Source organism: Meleagris gallopavo, chromosome 1 (assembly GCF_905368555.1).
Source record: "Meleagris gallopavo chromosome 1, MGAL_WU_HG_1.1, whole genome shotgun sequence".
In the NCBI taxonomy this organism is placed as follows: Eukaryota; Metazoa; Chordata; class Aves; order Galliformes; family Phasianidae; genus Meleagris; species Meleagris gallopavo.
Genome location: NC_139404.1, coordinates 170,615,950 through 170,640,822, shown reverse-complemented (window position 1 = coordinate 170,640,822; position 24,873 = coordinate 170,615,950). Strand labels below are relative to the sequence as shown.

At 37.9% G+C, this 24,873-nt stretch overlaps 1 protein-coding gene across 4 annotated transcripts in view; it reads right to left on the bottom strand.

Annotated features, from left to right (window-relative positions):
• The window catches only part of DCLK1 (doublecortin like kinase 1), a 229,717-nt gene that overhangs the window by 63,145 nt on the left and 141,699 nt on the right, over positions 1-24,873 (bottom strand). For all 4 annotated transcript variants that reach the window (XM_085216016.1, XM_085216017.1, XM_085216015.1 and 1 more), the window contains exons 5-6: positions 16,098-16,214; positions 4,144-4,238 (exon numbers count right to left, since the gene is read on the bottom strand). In XM_085216016.1, the coding sequence (XP_085072142.1) occupies positions 4,144-4,238; positions 16,098-16,214 (212 nt within the window). The remainder of the gene's footprint in view (positions 1-4,143; positions 4,239-16,097; positions 16,215-24,873) is intronic.

Sequence of the window (24,873 nt, the reverse complement as noted above, 5' to 3'; positions counted from 1 at the left end):
ACCTGGGGAATATTTTTGTGTTTACTTTCATAACTATGTAGCTGTTTTCAAGAAAAACTGTGCACAAGGTCTCAGGATCGTACCTCCTGCCCTTCCAAATAGCTTTAAGTACTTGAAGCATTTTAAAGATTTCCTTTCTACAAGAACTTTTCTTGCCTGTAGTTTGTTGAAGAGCTGTACTTCTAAGAAATATGAGGAAAATCCATTTATTACTTTGAATATAGAAATAAAAAGGCAAAACTTGCTGAATCAGTATGATTTCTTGGACACATAAAACTGAAAAAAATCTTTATATACATAACATTCAACTTCACCAATTAGGCAAGAGGTACCTTAAATCTATTTATTTTTTTTAATCCTGTAGGTTGTAGAACAAATGTATAAAATAATGGCAAACAACTGTAAAATCAGATACAAAATATAAAACCCTTCCACCCTAGCTCAAATTCTAACACTGACTGCAAGACACTGCAAAAGCAGTCTCACACGCTATTAAAAAAGCGAATTAAATAAAACGGGGATGAGGCTGCTATTGTGTGCATTTTTTACTGTGATTGTCATGTCATTGTTTCTTAGTCTTTGCCATTAAGCATAGTTTGCTGAGGCAGAAACTGTTCATCACAGTAACTGTTTCTACTTCAACTGTTATAAATCTGAACTGGAGATATTTTCATCCTCTTTAGAAATATACAACTGAATACATAATAACTTAAGACCAAGAATCTTAATTCCTTATTAAAAATAAAGAATTAAACTGTAAGAAAGCACAATAGTTTCTAGGGTGTAAGATTAAATACTAAGAAGCTGAAAAACATAAAAGTTAACATGATCCCTGGTTCGCTTTCAAGTCCTTCTATTACATTAATCTTTCAAATCTTGCCTTCATTGAATATAGACTGAAATTCAACAGAGATTATAAACACAACTTTCACTGACTTCTGAATTTATGGAAACAACTCAGCCATATGCAAGTGAGAAAGGAAGAAACTATATATTATTCTATGTTCTGGATTTTGAGGGTCTCATATTTTATCAGTAGGGGTACAAGACCACCATTTTCAAGATCATAGTACACGTATCACAGCAGCATTCTTGGCCTAATTTACAGCAATGGAAAGCCTTGTGTCAAAGACCAGAATTTACTTCTTTAAAAGGTGAGTGACGAAATGCCAGTAAGAGGAATGATCCCTTCTTTAAGTTGCCTAATGCATTCCATAATTAAAAGGAATATTTTCTTTAGAAAATTCTACCATCTGTACTATTTCTGAAGGTTCTTCCTATTCATAGGGAGCAAACCCTCAGTATACAGAGTTACTTCAATTTAATCCCTCTGGATTCAAAAGCATGACTTCCTTCCTCTCACCTGTATTTCCCAGGAAAAACGCTGGCAGCCTGCCCAGAGCCCTGAGCATTCTGAAGTGCCAAGGTTACAACTCCCTTGCAACACTTGGATGGGGATGCCAAAGAGCTGATTTACTGCTTACACCAAAGGAAATCAGGCTGTGCTGGAGTAAACAGCCCCTACAGCCCATGCATCTGATGGCATTAGGGCACAGGCGTTCAAACTGACTCAAACCACATAAGGAGAGAAAACAAATTACAGAGTTGAGCTGGCATTCCCAGGTCTCAGCACCTTGTTTCAGTTCTAAAGAAGCAGCTCTCTCGAGCTCCACGTTAAGAGGGAAACCCAGAAACCTCACCATAAACTTTAACCCCAGAACACAGGTCTAACAGCCAACACTCTTCTTTTGGGCATGAGGCAGTAAAACCTCACTTCCCAAAACTGGGGGCAAGAAAGGCAGTGAAATCAGTCTCCTCTTCTATGATACAAATACTTTGTTAACCTCCCAGGGAACAGATTTGCTGCTGCAACCGACTAGTCAGCCCTATGGTTGAAGACAGAGCAAAATGCCCTGGGTTCAACCTTCACTTCTGACAATACAGTACAAAAAATAACACGTCCACTAAAGAAAACTCTAACAGGTACATATAAAAGATAGCACTAAAACAAAACAGAATGCTATTTAGACTGCTAAAGAAAATTTAGATTAGTAAGCACTGTTTTTCATACAGCTGATTTAGTCATTGCAGTACGCATCATGACCCTTAATGACACACTCAGATGGTTTTGCATTGGACTTCCAGCTCATTCACTTCACGAGGTAAACATGAAAGGAGCAGGTATAAATTCTTGGAGCAAGTGTAAAGTTTCCACCCCTTAACTCCTCAGTACTTTCTTTTGTAAACTAACTAATACTACACAAATGTACTTTTACGTGACTGTATTTCATGTTTCTGCATCTATCATTTCTTGGTCTAGAACACAGTCAGAGAAGCAAAGCTCAGAAAAGACCCCCTACTGAGGTCACTGGGACTGCATATGAACATTTGAGAAGATAATTCAACTCTTTAACAATATCCTCTCTCTCCTGTAATCTATTTCAATACTTGTTTTCTATTTACTTAGCAATATGATTATGTTACCACTACCACAGCCCTTTGCATTCATAATACTGATCCTATTACACATTCACATAGGGAACCTGCATAAAAAAAGAAGCCTATTTGCCTCACTCTTCACATCTGAAAGTCAGAAACTTTGTGGAAAAATGCACCATGTGACTGATGGTGCAGACCACATGGTTCCCACTCACACATCCACAAATGTTAAAAGAAAAACATTTTTTCAGTGGAGAAAGCATCAGTGGTGGGAAGTAAGCTCTGGAAAGTTACTAATGAAAAGAAACAGTCTCACAGCAGATGCAAATCCACTGTACACTGATACCATCCATCTTAAAAAGATAACCTTACTTCGCTAATGTGTAATTCATTTAGAACTTTGTTCCCTCTTCAGTGACTTATTAATAATTCATTTACAAGCCATGAGATTAGGAGCAAATGGGCACAGAAGAAACTGTATTCGAGAAGATTTCAGTACCTACTTACCCATCTGCAACCTGCATCTTTACTCTGTACCAGGAAACACACAACTACCTTGTGGTTTCAGGCTGCTCCCACTGGCTATCTCTATACTGCAAGACCACAGAGTACTTTCAAGTCAGCTTCCAAACCTATAAGGAAGTCATGGCAGAAATCCACAACAGTACTGTGGCCTGGGATAAGACGTGAGCATGCGCAACCCCTCAGTTCCCTGGTACCCACGGAACAGAAAGAAGGGTACACAGGCCAGAAGGAAGCTGTGCCATGCCTTCAGCTACTCCTGCTCTGGGTGTTCAGGAAATCAGGTCTGCCCAAGCCTCCTAAGGTAAAGCAGTGTCTATTGTGTATGTAATAACTTACTTAGAGAGAAACAAATAATCTTCACTTAAAAACTGAAAAGGCATTAAAAGTCATGTGTTCAAACTGTGTTTATAAACAGAAGCTTGAGAAATAGAGCACTGCCTTAGGGAAGCTTTCATTGAGAATGGATCACAGTTTAGAAAATAGCAGAAGATAAAGAGACATCTGTCCCATCGCTTCTGAACAAATACCAATAATTAAATCAGCATATGGAGCCTTTTGGGTTGAACGAGTAATATTCTGTCAGGTCATCAAAGCAGTAAAATACTACCGTAATTCTGCATGTTTAGATATGCTGTACAATGCAAAAAAGTAGTGGGAAGCTAAAGCTGCTAACAACTCTGGTCCAGCAAAGTGATTGATGAATCCTGTGCTGCCTTGGTACTCATAATATCTTCACTGCACAAGGCTATGTATCACAGCTAACCCACAGCTAAGTTCCATAGTATATTCTTCTTCCTTGTTTCAAAATCAAAGCTGTCTGTAGGTTTTGCAAGTGACATAATGCAAGTGGCATATTTAGAAGGAAAAAAAAGTCGTTCACAACACGAATATTTCCTTTCAGTTGTGAAGTGTTTGGAAAAAGATATTAAAAACAAACAAAAAGTTTTGTGAAAAAAAAGAGCAAGATATCCCCTTCTTTCTCTTGAGGATAAACCAAACCCTAACATACTCATTTGGACAGACACACAACAGTTGTATCCCACTTAAGAATGCTGTATGAACACAAGGACTGTAAGCCAGGCTCTTCCACCCTATGTCTCTAAACACAAGGTGGGGAGAATGTTATATGAGAATGGCTGTGCTGGCCACTCTCAAAAATCAGTTTCCTTATTTCCTTACCCTCTGTTTCCGTAGGCTTCCTGGGCTGGTGGGAGATGGGCTTGGAGACTTCCCAGAGCGGGGAGTAGAAAGTTGGCTACCAGGGGTTCCATTCACTAAAATGACATTAAATTGAGAAAATAAATACAAAGCATTATTAAAAGAAAACAAATAGTTAAGTGAAGATATATCATTCCCTCTCACTCTTTTTTTAACAGCTCAGCTTTTTTTTCCCCCATGTTTTATACATAAAATAAGGTAATTCACAAAATAAATGTCTCCTCAGAGTTTTGGCTCGTAAAGCCATTTTTCATACGGAATGCAAGCAAATAATGAATCTGAAAAGGTTGTTCAGTCAATGACTTGAGAACACTATCATATTTTCTTCACCAATATTGTTCCTTCACTTGAAAGCAATGGAGAGCAATGTGCTTTGTTAACTTTAGCAGATATTTACTGCATTTAAACTTTTTCATTCTGTTTAGTTAGAGCTTCAAGTACAACCATCAGGAATAAAAAACAGTTCTGCTTTAAAGAACAAATCAACTGTTAGCTGTCCTTCAGCCATTTGAAGAGATGTTTGCATTACAATCTGACCCAAACACTACCTCAGACTCAACCCAGAAGGGCTTTCTAGGTGCAAATAAATTTGATTTAATATCTCAAGTCTAATGTACACCACACCATCACTTTTTCAAATAAATAAGTTCCTTCAGACATGCCAGTGCTTATAATTGTAGAAGCATCTTTTCATGCATGTGACATTATCCATTAAACAAACAAAACAATACCAGCAGAGGACAGAATTCTACTACAAAGTAATCACTATCAATAATGTTCACACTGAAGCACTGGTAGAAACTAACAAGTATGTATCACACATCTCTGTAAATATTCTCTAAACAAGCAGCTGTTATATCACAGCCCAAAGCTATCAGCATCAGGAAAAAAAGAAGCAACAATTCGACTCCCAGATTCTGAATCTTTGGAGAATATTTACATGCTAGGATATCACCAAGGCATTTGACTTACCTTCTATGAGTTCTAGCATGGACAAAATCTGACTGTTTAACCTGACAACAGCAAGCAGCAAAATTCTTGCTCTGTGCTAAGCCAAGCTGTAGCAAAACTGAGAAGCGACGGGATTAGTTAAGGATAGCTGGGGCTGCTCACAGAGTGAGCTGAACGCGATGCAGGATTCATAAGCAGAAGCCTTTTGTGCGTAAGGCTGACGTCTTCAGAGCAGCAGTGGGAGGTGCAGGTGCTGTCTTAGGGCTACATCAAAGGTGTCAATTAAGCATAAAGCTGCTGCTTCACAACGCTGAGCCACCACAACCCCCACTCGCTTGCCATGGAGCCCCGAAAGCCTGAGCAATTTTATATGCTGTGCACTGAATCATAACGAGGTGCCTTTGGGGGCAACATACCAAATGACTCATCTGGAAATCAAAATGACAATAACTCTTGTAAAACCTTGACTGACTGGCAATCTAGCAAACACTAATTCCTTTGGATAATCCAGTAGGTATTTTAAATGGCTTTTTTCTTGCTTTTTACATAATGCACTGCTCTCACTGGTAACACTGGCCCATATATTATGAAGAACAGCTACAGCTACTACACTACGTGGATAATAAAATACAGCATGCTGAGTGATAAATGACAACTACTAAATAGCGATTAAGTGCTATAAGCGATTGGATCTCAACATCATTTTGTGCAAGGCACTGTTTAAGATAAAGATGCATTTTCTTTGTATAACCACATGAACAATAAGAAATAGCAACTGCATTTACATAGAATGCTTTTATAGAAAACCGTTGCGCTCATCTAGGCTACAAACTCTCTTTGTACAGAGGACAATGGTTTGTATATATCAGCACTGATTCAAATTTGCCCAAAGCATGTGTGGGGGAGAACATCCATATGGATGGACACATTCACTGAAGGTCACTTCGGCAAGAAAAACACATGTAGCTCTGGCCAATAGTACAGACTATAACTAAAACTGAAGTTATTATCAGGACTTCTGAAAACAATTATGAAAAGGGATACAGGAAGACATCAAAAAGGAGTTTTTTGGAGTCACAAACTTTTGAAGTTTCGAAGCGTTTCTTCTAAACAAATCTGTTCTTATTTAAAAAAACTATTAAACTACTGCAGTTCAGAGAGAGCTAGATATCAAGACTGCTCAGTGCTAAGACTTCTGCTCTGCCTTCTCTTTAAACCCAGCAGATTTTCTTAGGTTTAATTACTATTTTAGAGAAAATTTAAGACAATAGATATACTTTAATAAACTACATTAACACCAGGCACAAGTTCCTTATGGATTGACTTCTCCATAATTTCCATCATTAGTTTCTCCCAATTAGTTATTTTCCATTACTACTGTACTTTTTTTACTTTTTTGTCTTAAAGAGAAAGACTTGAGGCTACCAACTGAAACCAAACAAATAGATGCAATGATGCATTTGACTCGATGCATTTCCCACATGTACCATGTTGGTGACTATGTACTTTAGATGAAAAAAGAAAGTATTATAAACTCTAAAAACTCTAAAAATCACTCACTTGCCATCATCAGATTGTCCAGAGTGCTATTGGAGGCTAGCCATTGGAGGCTAAGCTCCAATGTTTTCCTCAAGAGTATATTTTTAAAATGAAAAATGATGAAAGCTGTTGTGGTGGTGTTAGATGTCAGTAACGTGTGAAATCAAGAGGACAGTTAACAGATCGAATCCTCAGGAGATCTGAATGTGCTCACTTTCTTCCCCATGTCCAAAATTCAAAGATACAAAGTACATAAAAAGCACATCAGGGTTTTTGTGAACATACAAGGACTTCCTGTGAAAAGCTGTTTAGTAACTCTAAAACTGATAACTAGCTCTGGGGATACGAATATTTTTTACCAGCGTATAGTACAAACTTTTACTCCTGGAGTAATTTCTATCTTATTTTAATCAACTTGCTGTTGTAACATGAGTTGAATTATCCCCAAGCAACTGATTAAAACATCTGGTGAGCCACGTACTGGAAGTATCCACTGCAGTGTAATCTTCTAAAGTAAGGCAAGATGAATCCAAACTTGAGCACTTGAGCACTGAAATATACTGAAGACTAGGCAAAATTCTCTCCATCTACCAATTTGGGTGGATTTTATAGCAAGCATGGAACTCCATTAAGTAAACTCTGATGTCTGAAGGCCATATAGGTTCTACATTAGAGTCAACCCGAAATGGGATTTGGGTGATGTGGAATCTATTTCCAGCTCTTTGTATGCTTCTGTGTTAACAACAGACATAACTCATGTCATCCCAGCCATTCTTCTACTTAGGCTTCAAGTTCTGACAGAATGAACTCGTAGCATACATCATGTTGTCTATTTTCTGGGTGCTCAATGTATGCAGAGATATACTTTTCTAATACTCCTAATCAAGTTACTGCTTAAAAGAGAATCACAACAAGGAAGAAATGGTAATTTCTTATAATTTCTCAGTCCACTCCACTGCACTCCACTGCAGGGACTTTATTTATTCATGTATAACTTGCTGGCTATAAACCGTTCTTGTTTCTTACAAATCATTACATTGAATTTGCAAATTGAGTTGATATTCTGTACGGTGGAGCAAGAGGAGGTAGGACTGATTGTGACCACCTTCCTTAGCTCCACTTACAATCATGACATCCTTCTCACACATGCAGCTTAAGATCAGATAACATGAATAAAATTTGTAACATTTCTGTATTTCTGAACTGCCGAAAACTCTATTTCTAGGTTGAATGCTTTCTGGTCTGAAACTGCATTCCTGTCTAGTATCTGCACTGCATTTCTCACTGACTGACTGATACAGTACATTCCTACAGGGAACCGTGATGTAGATAAAAACATATGAAATTGGTAAATCACTGTTGTGATTAATCATGTTCTTGAGTGAGGGAAGAGGTTTCTTGTCACTTTTATTCATAAAAAGGCAGGGGTCAGAGACATCAGCCTACCACACTGCCTTCCCATTGTCTCATGAAAAAGATTTATTCGTTTAAAATTTCACAGGTGAAGTACTACATACTAGAAAGCTAAAATAATAATAATGAAATTATTGTGGCTGCTCTAAAAAAGCATATGCACAGTCTCAGCAGTTGTGAACTCCTCTGCTTACTGTCATCTCTTGATAACAGGGCAGCAACCTGTTTTTTCACTTGCTTTTTGCAGGATTTGGATAACCACAAAGGTAGAAAAAAATCTACAAAATAGAACACTGAAGCTGGATATTAATATCTACTGAGATAAATGGAAAACTGGTTTTCATATGAAGATATTTATAAGCTGGTGGAAATGCTGTAAATAAAAAGTACCTTGATGGTATTCCAATAAATAAGCCATCTTGATAGCACATCTTTTTATTAAGTAATGAAAACAAGAAGTGAGAGAAGCTGAATTAAGCTATCAAGTGCCAGTCTGACAAGCTGCCATTGCCACTGCATTATATTAAAATCATACTATCCCATAAAATTGCCTATTAATGTGTTAGCATTTGTAGAGTATAAAATATATTGAGATTACTGTGTTTATGAAAGTGGTTTGCCAAACACAGAAGTGTGCGTGTGAAGAGGAAAAAGGAGACTAAGACTGGTGGAGTCTGTTTGGTAACCACAAAGTGTTCAGACTAAGATGTACAACAATCTAAACTGAAAAAATGATTTACAGAAGTTACAACATGTGTATGTCATATTCAGCAACTGTTAGCTAGAAGGTGGTGATGCCAGGTAACTACTTGACTTTGCCTCAGTTACTCCTCTAATTTGTCACTGTCCATTTCAAAACAAAGCTTTCTTTCAAGAAGATTCTGTAATTACAAGGTATTTAGGAAACAAAACCTTGGCATTTAATTCTTTCTGCTTCTGTATTTTATTAGTATACAACTTGTAATTTTTATCTTCATTGCAGAAGATAAAAATGTGTCCAGAGCTCCACATTAAGCAAGTAGCCTCATTATTGCTCCTCAGTAAAGACAAGGTTTTCCAGGTTTTACCTAAGTGGTAACTGGTGCTAAAGCGACCCTTGTACATTCAGTCTTTCCTAGAGTTTATGTCAGAAGGCCACGACGATACAAAAAGAATCTCTCTCTCCCATGGTAGACCAGAATATTTCCATAAAGAAGTTTTCAGTTCATCAATAGATGAGAAATGTCAGTAAAATTACAAAATGTCCACAGAAGAGGCTCGGCAGGGCCTCACACACACAGGGCACACTGCTCTCCTTAGGGTGATCACAACAATGGCACTGCTGCCACAGCCAAAGTCAGTAACAGCCAAGCTACAAGCACCAAAGTGCTGCATACATGGACATGGCAGACTCGTCCAAGACCTCAGATGACAAAAGCCATCCTTGAAAACATAGTTCCCTGGAACCCAATAACTTTCCTGTAGCCTCAGAAGGTAGCTAAGTAGTGCTTAATTTAGACAGCATCTACATGTATGTCAGATCTAAGCAAAATTTCTCTTTTGAACTATTTTGCCTCATTAGAAAGACTAGGATTCTCTCAGTCTATGTGAATGGAGTACCAACTTTAAGAATTTTTCTTTATTATCATTTAACTTTTTCATTCTGTAAGATGGACTAACTGTATCTACTCCCCTTACTTACTCTCAATTCTTATTATAAGCTATAAAATGAAAATAATATGTATTTTTAATGATTAGTATCAAATACCAATAGCATAAATGAAAAACTAAAAGGAAGCCAGGATCAAAGAATAAATCATCTGGAAATCCCTGGGTTTGTAGGATGACTCCATCACTCCCATGGGTTTGTACTCCTGGCTTCAGAAAAGTTTTGTTTCAGCATATTCATTACAAAATCTGTCAGATGAGTACCTGTAATAGTGTGAATAAAAACATGCGATCCCACCAAAGAAAATATGATATGTCATGTTCTTTCCTTTGGGATCCAAAAGACCTTCTTGAGTCAGGTGACTGAAGAAGGGTTGTTTCTGGGTAACAGCCTACAGATGAACAATCAAACTAAATGAAAACATATCTTCTTACAAAGGAACACATCTACTTTTTTTTTTTTTTTTTTTTTAAATACCTGAGGAAAGTAAAGTATAAGCATCTGCTCTAGAGAAGCTTTCAGTAAGATCCAATTTCTACATCCTGGAACACTTTTTTTTTCTCTAGGGAACATCTACAGTTTTAATCAGCTTTAGTTTGATGTGCAACTTCACAAAGCCTTTGCCCAGATGCAATTTTCATAAAAAAACACCCATCCTGCCCTTGTTAATGCAACTTACTTGAGACGTTCTTCATAAACATTCCTTCTGTCAATTGGAACAGATATGCATAATGCAAGTTACTCTTGTAGTAAACACCTGTCTTACAAAATAATCAAATTCTTGAAATAACTCTTCTTAGTACAACACTTGAGTCATTGTTACAAATAAGACTTGAGCAATTTGAAATATTTTAGGTAATAGTTTGAGGGTAAAAGGAGAAAGCACAGAGGGGATGAAAAGTGAAAAAGAAGAAATTCTGAGGAGGTGCTCAAACTGAAAAGTCACTGCAAGTCCTCAAAACTATAATTTGTATTTTAGTGGCCAGAATTCATCTGAATGCAGTAACTTTCCTTTAATTTAATGGATTTAGTGGCCAGAATTCATCTGAATGCAGTAACTTTCCTTTAATTTAATGCACTAAGGATACAATAATTCCAGCTCACACTGCTCTTGATTTGATTAAAAATAATGATCGTGAAGAAGAAAACATTGCTTTCTTCGAATCTCTTACCTCTACACCTGCACTGAGGCTGCCACCAGTGGTGTTAATTAGTAGCTGGACGGAAGCCAACAGCTACTGAATTGCTGTCAGATGTTTATACTTTGCAGTCACTGGCAATGGGCTGATCCCTGGTATCTCTGAAATTCAACATCTCTTTCATGATATCCTTTCCTGAGTAATATTTGATGCCAACAAATAAACATCAAAGTGTTTTACAGCCTTTGAGAAGGTATCAGGACAATTAAGTAGAGGCAGGATTATCTGTTGCACGTGGAAGTAGACTTCAGCATTCTGCCTGCTTGTGAGGTGATGCTGCTGTCCTCTTCTTTATTCCCTGCTTCATTTTGCAATTCAGATTGAAAGTATTTTGAAACAGACAATACCTCAAATGCATTTGTAAAAAAAACATAAAGCAATCCTCCTGCAGTGAGATTTCTGGCTTGTGGTACTGTTTTGAAACACTGTCAGACGTAAACAAAAAACTGAACAAAACACATACTAATGAAGACAACCCTTACCACATATCTTAAAGGCTTGCATGTACTCTTTTTAAGAAATAAAGACTTCTGTGTTTTTACAGATACAGAGGTTTCAACTGCTCTCAGAAGCCAGAGAGGCTAACAGGAAAACATAAACATTGTAAGCATATCATGTTTAAAAACAAAAGGGAAAAAGCAAGACTGAAAGAAAGGTGAACATCACCTATTTAAAGGTTTACAGTTCTCTTAAATATGTCAATCAATGATGTAAAAGCAGACACATTTTTTTCACTCATTTTAGGTTGATGTTAAGAAAGGGTGAGGATTGCATCTCCCATTCCCTTACAGATGAGTCTGTTTTTCTTTGCTCTCAATCGCAAATTTGAACCTGCATCACACTAAGTCCTGGTGCAGACTCAGGCATCACTAAGTGTCTTTCTTTGCAAAGCTGTAGCCTGCTCTCCACTTGCAGCTCTATACTTTCTCCCCACTCTGCCAGGGCTGTGTGTCCCTGAACCTGTGGGCCAACATTTTCCTTGTTGTTCTCATGTCCTGTTCAGCATGGTGCTTTCAGGCTTTACTTGATGGTTCTCAACAAGGGGCTCACTGAGGAGAAGGGACTCAGCATCCTTTGTCAGCTTCTGCAGACAGCCAGGAAATACCATGACAAGGTGAGATTGAAATAGGAGGCTCTACACATTACGCCCTTCAAGCAGGATTTTCTCTAAAAGTCACCTGTAAACATTACTGAATTGATGTTCAAATCGTCAGTTATGGTAAAATGGTATTTATCCAAATTACAGATGTGAAACTGAGACACATACATTAAAGACAACCAGCCAACAAAAACACAACCCCCTTCAGTTTTTGTGAGCAATTTCATAAACCAGTGAGACAAACGTGGGCAACTTTATCACTCCATCCTACTGTTTGCTCAGAACAAACACCTCATGGACTTCACTGCATTTGCTTCAAGCCAAAGTCAGGCATAGTTCACATCGTTTACAACTCTGTGACAAGCAGGGGAAACAGTTCCTGAGAATGGTACTCAAGTGCTCAAACCAAAGTAGTCTGTCTACATTTCCCAGCCTCACTCACCACTTCAGTCACAATGTGCAAATGAACCCAACACAGTGCCTTTGTTATCTTCAAAAATTATGAATTCCTATTAGCTATTCTGTGCTGGAAGGAAAAAAAAAGAAGTCTACCTACATTAAAAAGCATAACATACTAAAGATGTACATACCGGAGAATTAAGGGTAACTCAATGATTTTTCTTCATTTTAGAATTTGGATTATCCCAATAAAGGCAAGAATTGATGACAGAACCAGGCATCCGATCCTTTTCCTTGGCAACAATGTGCCAACTTTTACAAGAGAAGCAAGAATCAACGAAAAGGAATCAGATTCTTCCTAATTAGCTACTCTCTGTATATAGCTCACAGCGGGTTTTTTTGAGAGTACAATGTAATGATACAATTGATAATGATTTCTGCCCACCCTATATCACTACTTTTCTCAACTTTCTGCCTTTTATGATACAAAACTTAACAAAGTTGGAGACCCTGCACATAGCAGGGGGGTTGAAACTAGATAATAATTATGGTGCTTTTCAACCCAGGCCATTCTATGATTTTATGATTCTATGAAAACAATATGCCTTTCTTTTGGAATATATATATAGCCTATGATCAGAACAACTGAGTTCTTCTCTACTACTTCTTACGTTAATACCTAATGAGAAAAAATCTAAGACAGTCGTTTAAAGATGAACTAAAAACAGTTTAAAAGCACAGAGTAAAAGATACATATATAAACTTAGCAGTAACAACCTGACAGTAAAAGTGTAAACTTATGTTTTATGTGCTGGTCACACAATCACAGAATCACCAAGGTTGGAAAAGACCTTCAAGATCATCCAGTCCAACCATCCATGTATCACCAATAGTTCTCACTAAACCATATCCCTCAACACAAAATCCAAACGTTCCTTGAACACCTCCAGGGTCAGTGACTCCACCACCTCCCTCGGCAGCCCATTCCAGATCTTGATCACTCTTTCAGAAAAGCAGTATTTCCTAACGTCCAGCCTAAATCTTCCCTGGCACAGCTTGAAGCCATTCCCTCTAGTCCTATCAGCAGTTACACGAGAGAAGAGGCCGACCCCCAGCTCACTACAACCTCCCTCCAGGCAGTTACAGAGAGCAATAAAGTCTACCCTGAGCCTCCTCTTCTTCAGACTGAACAATCCCAGCTCCTTCAGCCGCTCCTCACAAGCCCTGTGCTCCAGACCCCTCACCACCTTTGCTGCCTTTCTCTGAACCCACTCCAAGGCCTCAAGGTCTTTCTTGCAGTGAGGGGCCCAAATCTGAACAGTACTGGAGGTACGGCCTCACCAGAGCTGAGTACAGGGGGACAATCACTTCCCTGTTCCTGCTGGCAACAACACAGTTTCTGATGCAAGCCAGGACGCCATTGGCCTTCTTGGCCACCTGGGCACACTGCTGGCTCATATTCAGCCGAGCATCAATCAATACCCCCAGGTCCATTTCCTCTATGCAGTCTTCCAGCCACTCTGCCCTAAGCCTGTAGCATTGCCTGGGGTTGTTGTGGCCAAAGTGCAGGACCCGGCATTTGGCCTTGTTGAATCTCATCCCATTGGCTTCAGCCCAGCTCTCCAGCCTGTCCAGATCCCTCTGTAGGTCCTTGCTACCCCCAGGTAGATCCACACTTCCAGCCAACTTGGTGTCATCCACAAACTTACTGCGGGTGCACTCAATGCCCTCATCCTGCACTCAATGGCCTCATCAATGGTCATTTATGGGACTCTAATAGTGAGATATTTAATGCGAAGAACGTGGAAAAAAATCATCTGCTCATATATGCTCTTGACAGTAATTGTTATATTCTGCTGCCTTTACATATATGTAATTCCAATAAACAGGCACTATTTTTAGGCCTACTGCATGGCAGAACAGTGAAATTTCTATGACATCTTCACTTCATGGGAGAATTTTGTTTTTTGCTTATTACCTAAGTGTCTGTGCTTTCTTTCCGCTGTTCTTTTATTGCAGTGTCTAACATCAAACTGTGTATTTAAATAAATTCACTGATTTTTTTTTATGTTTATATTTATTTTTTATGTTTGTTTATTTTTTTCTCTCTATTGGAGATTTAAAGTTTATTCATCTACACTTCCCAAATATATTTAAGTAAAAACATTACTATTTAACACATGAGAATGAGATCATGCAGTCACCATATTGCTAGTCTCATGGCAGAAACATTTTTTATGCACAGTAGGACTGCTCTTCCATACAAAAATGAACATACATAGATCAGTATTCATAACCTGTACTCACAATTAAAAAAATACTGGGGGAAAAAAACATCTGTAATATCCATGGACCAAGTAGAACCTCTTTTGCTAAATTTTAATTTAATTTTGTTCCATCGAGCTATAAATAAAATAACTTGAAGTATGTTTCAGTCTGTGCGCTTCTTCCTCACAACTGATACTTCTTTCCATCACCTCTTTTCAGTCTTTTCTATTTCAGATGTTCTTAAGACAGTGGGAGGCACACTGCCTCCCAGCCCTCCTACACACAGATCTACGCCTCTGTCTTTCATTGTGTTACCCCCACTTTCCTCCATCCCTGATCAAGAACACTTTTTTTCTTAGTCTACTCTTGTGAAAAATATGGTTCCACTCAATTCACACCTCCCCTCTTTGAAAGCATCTAAGAGCTCCTTGGCACCTGGACAGTTCTGATAGCCACCTCCCTAAGGACATTATGGTGCAGGATGCAGGTAACAAAAAGGTTCCAGTATGATGTTTGCCTCCCTGTAGGCAGAATACTTAAGGCAAGAAAAAGTGAGATGACTTTCACAAAGCTCTGACATTTGCCTCTTACAAAATCCATATTCACAAGCAGTGCTGCAACTTCTGGACTGGGTCTACTCAACTGGCCCATACCAAGTATTATTTGTACTTACGAATAACGATTTGTGCTGGCCCCAATACAGATAAATTATCTAATGTACTTCTTTTACTTATTTGTTTCGAAAAAGCTGCGAGGAGGAACTAGTCATAGAATGCTTACTAGGAGAGAACAAATAAGTCTCTCCAGGCAGAATTACAACTTATTAAAGCTTTTATTGATCCTCCTCCAACCTGTACCACTGCCTTGTTCAGCCAACTCTGACTTGCTTCTTCCTCAGCTATCTTTTTTCTCAAATTCACGTCTGCATTTACATTCTGTCTTTGCCCTTCTCCTCTTTCTCAATATGCTTATTATCTTTAGCCTATTCTCACTGCTGACTTGTAACTCTCTCAGAAACAAAATGCAAAAAAAAACCCTGAAATCTGCCATGTACAGACAATGGCACTACTCTGAGTGACTTGACTACTTTCTGAACTGTTTATTCAGTTCTTAGTAGAAAGAATACTTCTTTCTGTCAGTATTTATCTAAAAGAAACAATATCACAGAAGAACAATGAAGGAAAATGAAGAGCAATACTGGAGAATAATCTATGAAGTAGTAAAGAATTCTTTTATATCAGAAGACATTTCTTCTCATGTGCAACTGAGAGTTAGTGAATTTTTACTATCAACTATTTTATATATACATTTTACAGAAATATTGTATTTTAAGCATATTGCCAATTGCATTGAAATAAACTGCTTGCTGCTTTTAAGAAGAAATTCTTGCTTGCTTTACCTGAGCTGGTAGAAGCAGGAGACTTGCTGCGTCGGGATGGACCTGGGCTCTTGGTGGTGCTCCTTCGTGAACTTGAAGCTATTTTGGTATAAGAAGTAGATTTCACCACTCGACATTCTAAAAGACAAAGAAATTGCATAAGTTAGCAATTAAGAAAGCCAGCAAGATTCTGAAACAGAAAGAGCATGAAAAGCACAAACATTTAGCCCACGCTTGTTTTCATTCATCTTGAGGAGTTTTACGGGAAAATATAAAATCTGTATAAATGGCTCCATTAAAATCCAAGTACAGTATGTACCACTTTTCAGACAAAGAACTGCTGCAGTAAGCCAGACTTTCAGATACCATGGTTACTGCAGGTACTTAGGACAGCTTAATTTAAGAGTGCCAAGACAAAAAATTTATTTGCTTTTGAAGATTTCAGCACACAAATAATGCAGTTGTTTTTTTTTAAATGATTAAGTTGCAGTGTAAGCATTTTTGTCAGCCTAGTAGTAACCTCTGGAAGAACTGGAAGGCTGCTTTCATATATCAGAATGTTAAGACTGTACAAGATGACGCAGGTGTCTGTCACTCATGAAAGATTTGAAGAAAGTGAAGCAGGTTTGTTGCTCCTGCTTAATCCTCTGGTGAGCAACAGCCCACATTGTGTAGCACACGCAATTCATCAAAGGTTGAGGGAAATGGCACTACTTGCTCATAAGAGACATCAGTAAAATCAGTGAAGAGGCGAAATTACCCTCCCACTTGAGAACACTGCAAGATGTTCAGGTTAGGGTTTATATACACCCACACAGCTCTGTAGGCATTCTTGCATTACGCCTGCAAAATGGTTCTTGGCCTGAGGATGAAAGAACTCGGTGTGCATAAAGCTGATGTCTTGCAGTCATAATGGATACTAAATTAATCACTAGACAAATTATACAGTCAGGACCAAAAAAAATATTCCACTTCTTAGCCAGACAATTAGAAGTCTGCAGCAATGTTTATACTGCATTCACCTCAAAATGTCAGTATACTTCACTTCTTTAAACATAAATAAATAGACATTTATTTCTGTATCAGACCTGTTCCCCATTTTCTTCCCATGGTTAAGTTTCTCAAAATAGGTTAAGAGAAATAAACACGATTTTTTTTCTCCCTAGTAAGAAAATACTATGTGCAAGCCTGCACATTATTTAGTCTCCACAGACGATCAGTGAAGCCTGTAACATAGTTTAGACAGATTAGAGAACAAAGAAATAAAATTGAGCATAACTAATTAACTTAAATATCTCCACCAGTGAATGATGTCATGAAGTGTATTTCTCTTGGCTGCCCTAACTGCTTGTCTGTCGTCAAGCTGTTGAAGAAGATGGAAACAAGAACTGATGCATAACTGAAGGAATGTCCAGCACATCTGAGAGCAGATGACCATAGAAAAGCCCTGGTCTTCCCAAAGAAGCTTTTCTTCCCAAACTCTTCCACCTTCTTAATGGCTAGTAGTAGTAGTTAATTTCTTTCTGTTGACATTTTATGTGATTCATTCATTGCTAATCTCATTACATATCAAGTGACGACTGGAAATGGAGGAAAACATCTACTCTGTTGTATGAGTTGATTATCAACTGAAAACAGGAGGAAACAGATGAAAGCTTTCAGATAGACTCAAATAGGCAACTACATCAGAAAACTTACATGAGGTACTTGCACAAATGGGTGCTTCAGAAATTGTCTATACATTTCAAATGCAAACAGGTTCTTTACCTTGTTAACAAAGACTTAAAATGTCAAAACATTTAACAGTCAACTTCTTTGATTTTGTAAAATTATGATGCTATCCTAGTGTACGTCCCTATTCACAGGAATCAGTCAGGAAGGTAATTGAATATTTTAGGGGTCATTGAGCAAAAAGGCTGAAATAACATCATCTAGCCAAGTGAAAACCATCAGACTATATTCACTTGCTTAGTAAAAAAACCTTAAGAGTCCATGAGGAAAATAGCCAGCTTCTTAATGTAATATACTTTACTGTACATTAGGCTTTCCTTTACTTTCATCATATGAAGAACATAGTATCTGCATCCTTTGCTTCCAATTCATGCTATAGGCTGCACTTTATCTTTCATCTTATTGCAATTACTAATACCTACTTATGTTTTGAATACCTTATAACCACCCAAAGTTGGAATGAGGTTAGAGACAAGATCCTGCATTCAAAGGTGCATTCCCAGTCATGTTATTGGAAAGGAACAGGTAGAAGGTGGTCAGAAGAGGTGTCTAAATGCACATCTAAGTTATGTTTCTGTCCTACAAACAAAATCGTGTCTCGGTCAATATTCAAGATACCACTTACTTGGACCCAGCCTGTTCAGAAATGTGAAGTAAATAATAAAGTGGGAAACGAAGATGTGTAAACTGAAAGACAGAGGCATTTTGTCACTGAGCACAAACTGGAACACAGGAGGTTCCCTATGATTTTTTTTTTTACTTTGAGGATGGATAAGCAATGGAAGAAGCCTCATCCAGTGCTCTTTTCCACTGGAAGAAGCCCAGAGACATAGCAAAATCTCCACCCTTGGAGACACTCAAAAGTCATCTAGAAACAGACCTGGAAAACCTTTGTTGGACAAAATGTTACTCTGCTGCTTGCTGCAGAAAAGGTCTGAGCTTCCATTTATGTATGCAATTTATGTATGCAATGATATTGTCATATTAAGTTTGGAGAATAAAGTTTTACTGCAGACAAAGACCTCACTCAGTAAGGACACAACCATGGTTTGCCTCTTCTAAGACATTACCATAACCTGCCTGTTGCTATAGGAAAACAATCTGTACATAAAGAAGGGAAAACAAAATAAAAGTGCATTGTTTCTAAAACCACATTTTCTATTCAGTATTTACACTGGCAAAGAAATAAACACTCTCCTCTCTTCATCAGATAACTCTGATAACCATACAACAGGTGCTTGGCAAGCCATGAAATGGATTTTTTTCCCTAAATTTCTTTTGATGCCAAAACTACCAGAAATGGATCCAGATAGATGAGAATTATGCTCTTTCTCACACATGTGGGCATGCTCAGTGAAGAAGACACAATATTTTTCTATAGTATGTTCAGTGAGGAAAGAAACATTTCATAAAGCCCCAGTCCTTCCTCTCACTAGCGATGAAGATTAAAGTAACAAAATGATGATATCCATGGTAACATGAAGCAAAAGAAGGTCAATTTCAAGGTCTGATCACAGACTTCATTGCTTTCCAACTCAGTATATCAGATAAATAAGAATGTCTCTCCAGCCAAAACATCTTGCAATAAGATGTTCTATTGTATAACTACAGACAGAGTGACAAAGTAGGAGAGGTTAACACAGAAAATCAGCACTGAGACTAACAATGTAACACACTGCAGTGCCTCTCTAGCAAGGGATACTACCATGGGCATCTGGGGCATTTAATGGATTTTTAACAATAAGGTTAAGAAAAAACTGGAAATACCCCAGGGCTACTACTTGACCTGACTGAGACACCTCAGGGCCAAGATAATGAATGGAAAGTGCCTGAGATTGCACAGTGATGCCACTGAGTGTGCCAACTGGTACAAGCAGGAAGCCCAACATACTCGTGTTCTCTTGATTCTTCCTATTGTCAAATGCATAAAACGTTAGCATATGGTAACCATGGGATGCTAATGCACAGAATCAGAAAGCCTCCAACCTCCAGCTCTGCGATGTTCCACTTCCAAAATGCTAAATTAGCTTATGTGTTCATTAAATTTTACAATGAAAAAATTTTTACAAGAAAGCACCAGAAAATAACTAATCCACAATAAATACATCAGAAAATGAACAAATTTAACTTTTTTCTAGAAAAGGTTGTGAAAAGTTGTCTAAATTTCCAAGAGATTCGGCTACTCAGAATTTCACTCCATGAACTTCTTGAGCTGCTCTTCTGGGTTAAAATACCACTCTCTGTTGCATTTTGTCTTCTTTGAGGTCTGTGTGTAAGAGACAGATATTTATTTTTTGGTATCCTTGCCAATCTGGTTCTCTAGGATGAGAACATTTGACTTGCTTCAGCAACAGCTGTATCCTACAGATAAGCAAGGCAGGAGGATCAAGGATGTCCATGCTTGTTGGTAAGCCACTTTACTGTAAGCCTTAGGCTGGTACCTTTTACCACTGCTTAACAATGTCAGCCTCACTATCCATGTCCTCAGGCCAATCAGTCGATCATTACTCCAAATTTTTGTTTTTAATGTTGAGTGATTTGTTCCATGTTTCTAATTGGTAATGCAGCTAATAAGATTTTACTTTTTTGCTGCATTTATGCCTTCAATTAAAACCAGTAATCTTCTATTTGCAGAACTAAATTTCACTCTCTTCAGCAAAACGGAAATAGCATCATCCTCTCTAGCGGCACTGGTATATAATGCAGTTCACCCAACCCTACTGATGAATCAGAGGCAGCTATGGCTTGCAATTACAAAATGTTCATAAGGGTAACTATCAACCAGCTTCCAGAAAGGAAAGGGATATAAGGAGCTGTGCTAGGGCTTAAGTAATTTCTAATCTTCTGTTTTCATGGTCGTGTCGACTTCAATTTTGTTCTGCATGTCTTCCCATTCAATGTGTTTCTGATGTAGATGGACAGCGATGTTTGAGCAGAATACAAAATCCTAAAGTTTTATTCCATGCATTAAGTTATCTGCTACTGTAAATACTAGTTTTTTCTGACATCCTATCTTTTGATTTGATTTCTAACCACTTTTCTGCTCATTATGAGGATTAGGATCCCTGACTATTTAAACTGTGTCAAATTTTTGTAGCAATAAATACCTAGCTTTCTTTATTTATCCCTGAGAAACATGCTTTTATTGGGATATAAAATATAAAAAAGCTAAATTTTCTTTAATGTGAAAGGGTGTTCTCCAATTCTGAAACTAGGATAAGTGTTCACTGACAAAGAAAAAGCTTCATACAATAACTTCCAAGCTGTTAGGAAGCCAAGTATCTTCACTCAACCTAATAGGGTATTGAGATGTTTGTACTTCTCAGAAAATGGTTGGTAAGTTAGCAATAGTGAACGTATTTGTGAATCTGACTAGAATATCATGTAATATCACTGATATCTCATTCCGTCAAATTTCCTATTTTTCAATGTTCTTATTAGTTTCTCAATTCTGTGAAGTCATCCAGAAAGTATTCTTAAAAAGGGAAACTGATTTCACGTGTAACCATAACACTTCAAGAATTTCCTACTTTATCTTCAAACATGCTCCTGTGTGCATAACTAAAAGATGCTGTTGGCAGGATGGGACTCATTCAGAATTAGACAGCTAAAAATACCACTCGCAGGCATCAACTATTCACTCTACAGTCCTTCCAAAGTAATTGGAACACATTGATTAGTATGAGTTAGGAACCTGTACATTTTAAAGTATAAATTTTATTCATGAAATGACCAGATATAAATTACAGTGTTTGAGAACTGGTGAGCATACCCTAATTACAAGCTTTGTATGGGCTCTTTTACTAAATGCACATAGTAACGTATTTTTTTTCTGCATTCTGTGATCTTGCTGCAAATAGATTTTATCTTCCTACTTTATTATTTACTTATTTCAGTGGATTCCTCCCTGAGAGTGATTTTGTAGAACATGACACAAAGTTTGCTTATGTGCTGAAGTGAGGTTATTAGCAATGACTCTGAAAGGTGCTTACAGTGACAGTGGGTTTGGTCTCTTCTCACTGGTGACAGGTGATAGGACGAGGGGAAATAGCCTCAAGTTGCACCAGGATAAGTTTAGGTTGGATATAAGGAAAAACTTCTTTACAGAAAGGGTTGTTAAGCACAGGAATAGGCTGCCCAGGGAGGTGCTTGAGTCACCATCCCTGGATGTGTTTAAAAACCGTTTGGATGTGGTGCTCAGGGACATGAGTTAGTGGAGGGTTGTTAGAGTTAGGGTAGGATGGTTAGGTTGTGGTTGGACTTGATCCTGAAGGTCTTTTCCAACCCGAGCAATTCTATGATTCTATGATTCTAAGACTGAGTTGAAATAGGGAATTTATTTGCCATTAGCTAAAATACATCTCTAGCACACATGTAATCTTTAACATGTATGTCTTGCATGTCTTGCCACATACTGTAGTTCACTTCCAGAGATTTTAATAACCATTGCTTGTTAATCTTACTTCACTCAAGCTTTTTCAATGCTGATTAAAATGCTCCTTATTTTTCCCCTGCATTCAGAATCCTCTCTGGCATACCACACTATGAGCATTGATCAGAATATTGAAAAGTTAGTTTTAACCAGAAATCGTTAAGATAATACAACTGCATTACAACAGCAACTGAATGCAATATATTTCTTTAAATATATTCTTCATCAGACAAAGACATGTGCTGTCTTTGCTCATGACTGTCTATTTCTCTCTGTGACAAAAATATATTTACTGGATATATACTCTAACAGCAGGTATCATTTACCCCTCAAATACCTCGTGAAGTCAGGGGAAACATCCATCATTAGAGTGTCTTACTTTGTCTGCACAATTTGGATGGCGTTTTCTTGGCATTCACACAACTGCCAATGAAATTCATTCTCTCTGTTTTTCTGTTCAGCAAGATCAATGGATTGTTTTCCAGCTCAGTACAAAGAGGTAATATTTATCATATTATCTATTAAAATCATTTTGTTCTTTACTCTGAGAATAAACAGGCCTCCTATCCAGTCCATATGGTAAATATTAACATCTTCTTAAGCATAAAGCATAAAGGCATTCCAACATTTTTTTTATATATTCCAACATAATAGAAGTGATGATGTTGCAGTTTAACATATCATAGGTTTTTGGTACTGCTATCTCCTGTCTGAAGAGTATCACTTCCTCTAAATCATCTTCCAACTCAAGTGACTCTTTTGGAAGTTTACAAGCTTTTGTCTCTTTCACAGATAGAAAAGTAAAAAGTCCTCCTTTGCAAACACTGGCTTCAAGTAGAAAGTATAAGCTAAATATATAACTGAGAAACATCCATTCAAAATGGCCAAATTTTACACATTTTAACCAGGTTTCTTAAGCTACAGAATATACCTGCAAACTGATCTGTAGTCGTAGAGAACAACATGTATTTAAAGAGAACATCCTACTTCTGCTTTTGAAACTTTTTTGTATAAATCTGAAAATTTACAATGCATTATGGTCTAATAAATTAATCACGCAGGATGAAGTTTTAAAGCCTTTCTACCCAAAAAATAAAGCACACTGTACTGGGAGAAAGATTGCTGTCAGAAAGGTTAAGCATAAACCAAATTCCCATAGCATTTACACAGGTAACTGATTGTATTGGGAAGGTGTCTTGCACAAAAAGAGGATATACAAGCATACATTAACCACCACGATAGACTAAAACGACAACTATAGTTCTTTTTTGCTTATTTGTTTCAATTTTCATTATAAGGACTAACTGCAATTACATGGATACTGCAACTTTACCAACAGAAAGATTAGAATGCTACAAGCAGAACAGGTTAGAGAGACTCCTTTGATAACATTTGCAAATTAGCTAGACATGAAGATCATCTAGGGACAATCTTTAAGCCAGAAAACATTATTTTTTCAGAACTGTGAAGAGCGGGTGAACTTCCAAGAGACTAAAAAATCCAAAGCAATTGCTTATCTTTAAAAATGGGACAAAGCAGTAAACTATGAATTGCAGGACAGTCAGCCTAACTTGAGTTTTCAGAAAACAGTAACTGAAATGAGCACGCAATAAGGATGGAACCACCTCTCCTATGAGGAAAGGTTGAGGGAATTGGGCTTGTTTAGCTTGGAGAAGAGAAGGCTCCAGGGAGACCTCATTGTGGCTTTCCAATATTTGAAGGGAGTGTATAAAAAGGAGAGAGTTTACAGGGGTGGATAGTCATAGGACAAGGACAAGGAGGAACAGTTTTAAACTGGGACAGGGGAGGTTTAGGTTAGATATTTGGAGGAAGTTTTTCACACAGAGGGTGGTGAAGCACTGGAACAGGTTGCCCAAGGAAGTTGTGGATGCCCCATCCCTGGAGGCATTCAAGGCCAGGCTGGATGCGGCTCTGGGCAGCCTGGTCTGCTGGTTGGTGACCCTGCACATAGCAGGGGGTTGAAACTGGATGATCTTTGTGGTCCTTTTCAACTTAGGCCATTCTATTATTCTATGACTCTAACCAGGTTCTTTTCAGTAGTGCCCAGTGTTAGGACTAGAGAAAACAGGAACAAACTAGAGCACAGCAGGCTCTGTCTTTTTCACCAGGATTTTGAAATCTAAGTCCCAAATTAGGCAAATTATTATCAATAGAAATTGCATTTGAGTATTAGAAAACAAAGGCAGATAGTTATCTATAGTTCCTACTCTCCTACTATGACAATGAGCTGAGGGTCTTGTTTCTGAGTCTGGTACTATATCAATATTTTTCTTAATAATTTAGTAAGCATTTTAAATTTGGAGATGGCATCACCAAGGGTAAAACTACAGTGAATCCTGAGGATGTCATAAAAAAAACCACAAACAAACAGCAAAACAGAACAAGTCCAAAGCACCACATCCAGGAAAATAAGCAACAGAAACAAGGCAGAAGCCAACTCACTGCATGCATCAGTTGTGTAAATGCTAGACAACAGTTCTGCTAAGAGGGAGGTAAGTGGGTCATATGCTGAATCTGAAGCCAACAACATCATCCTGCTGACACAAACAGGACCACTGTATAGAGGACACCTGAATTGTTCTGCTTTCCTCAGGACTACTAAAGTGTAAGGTA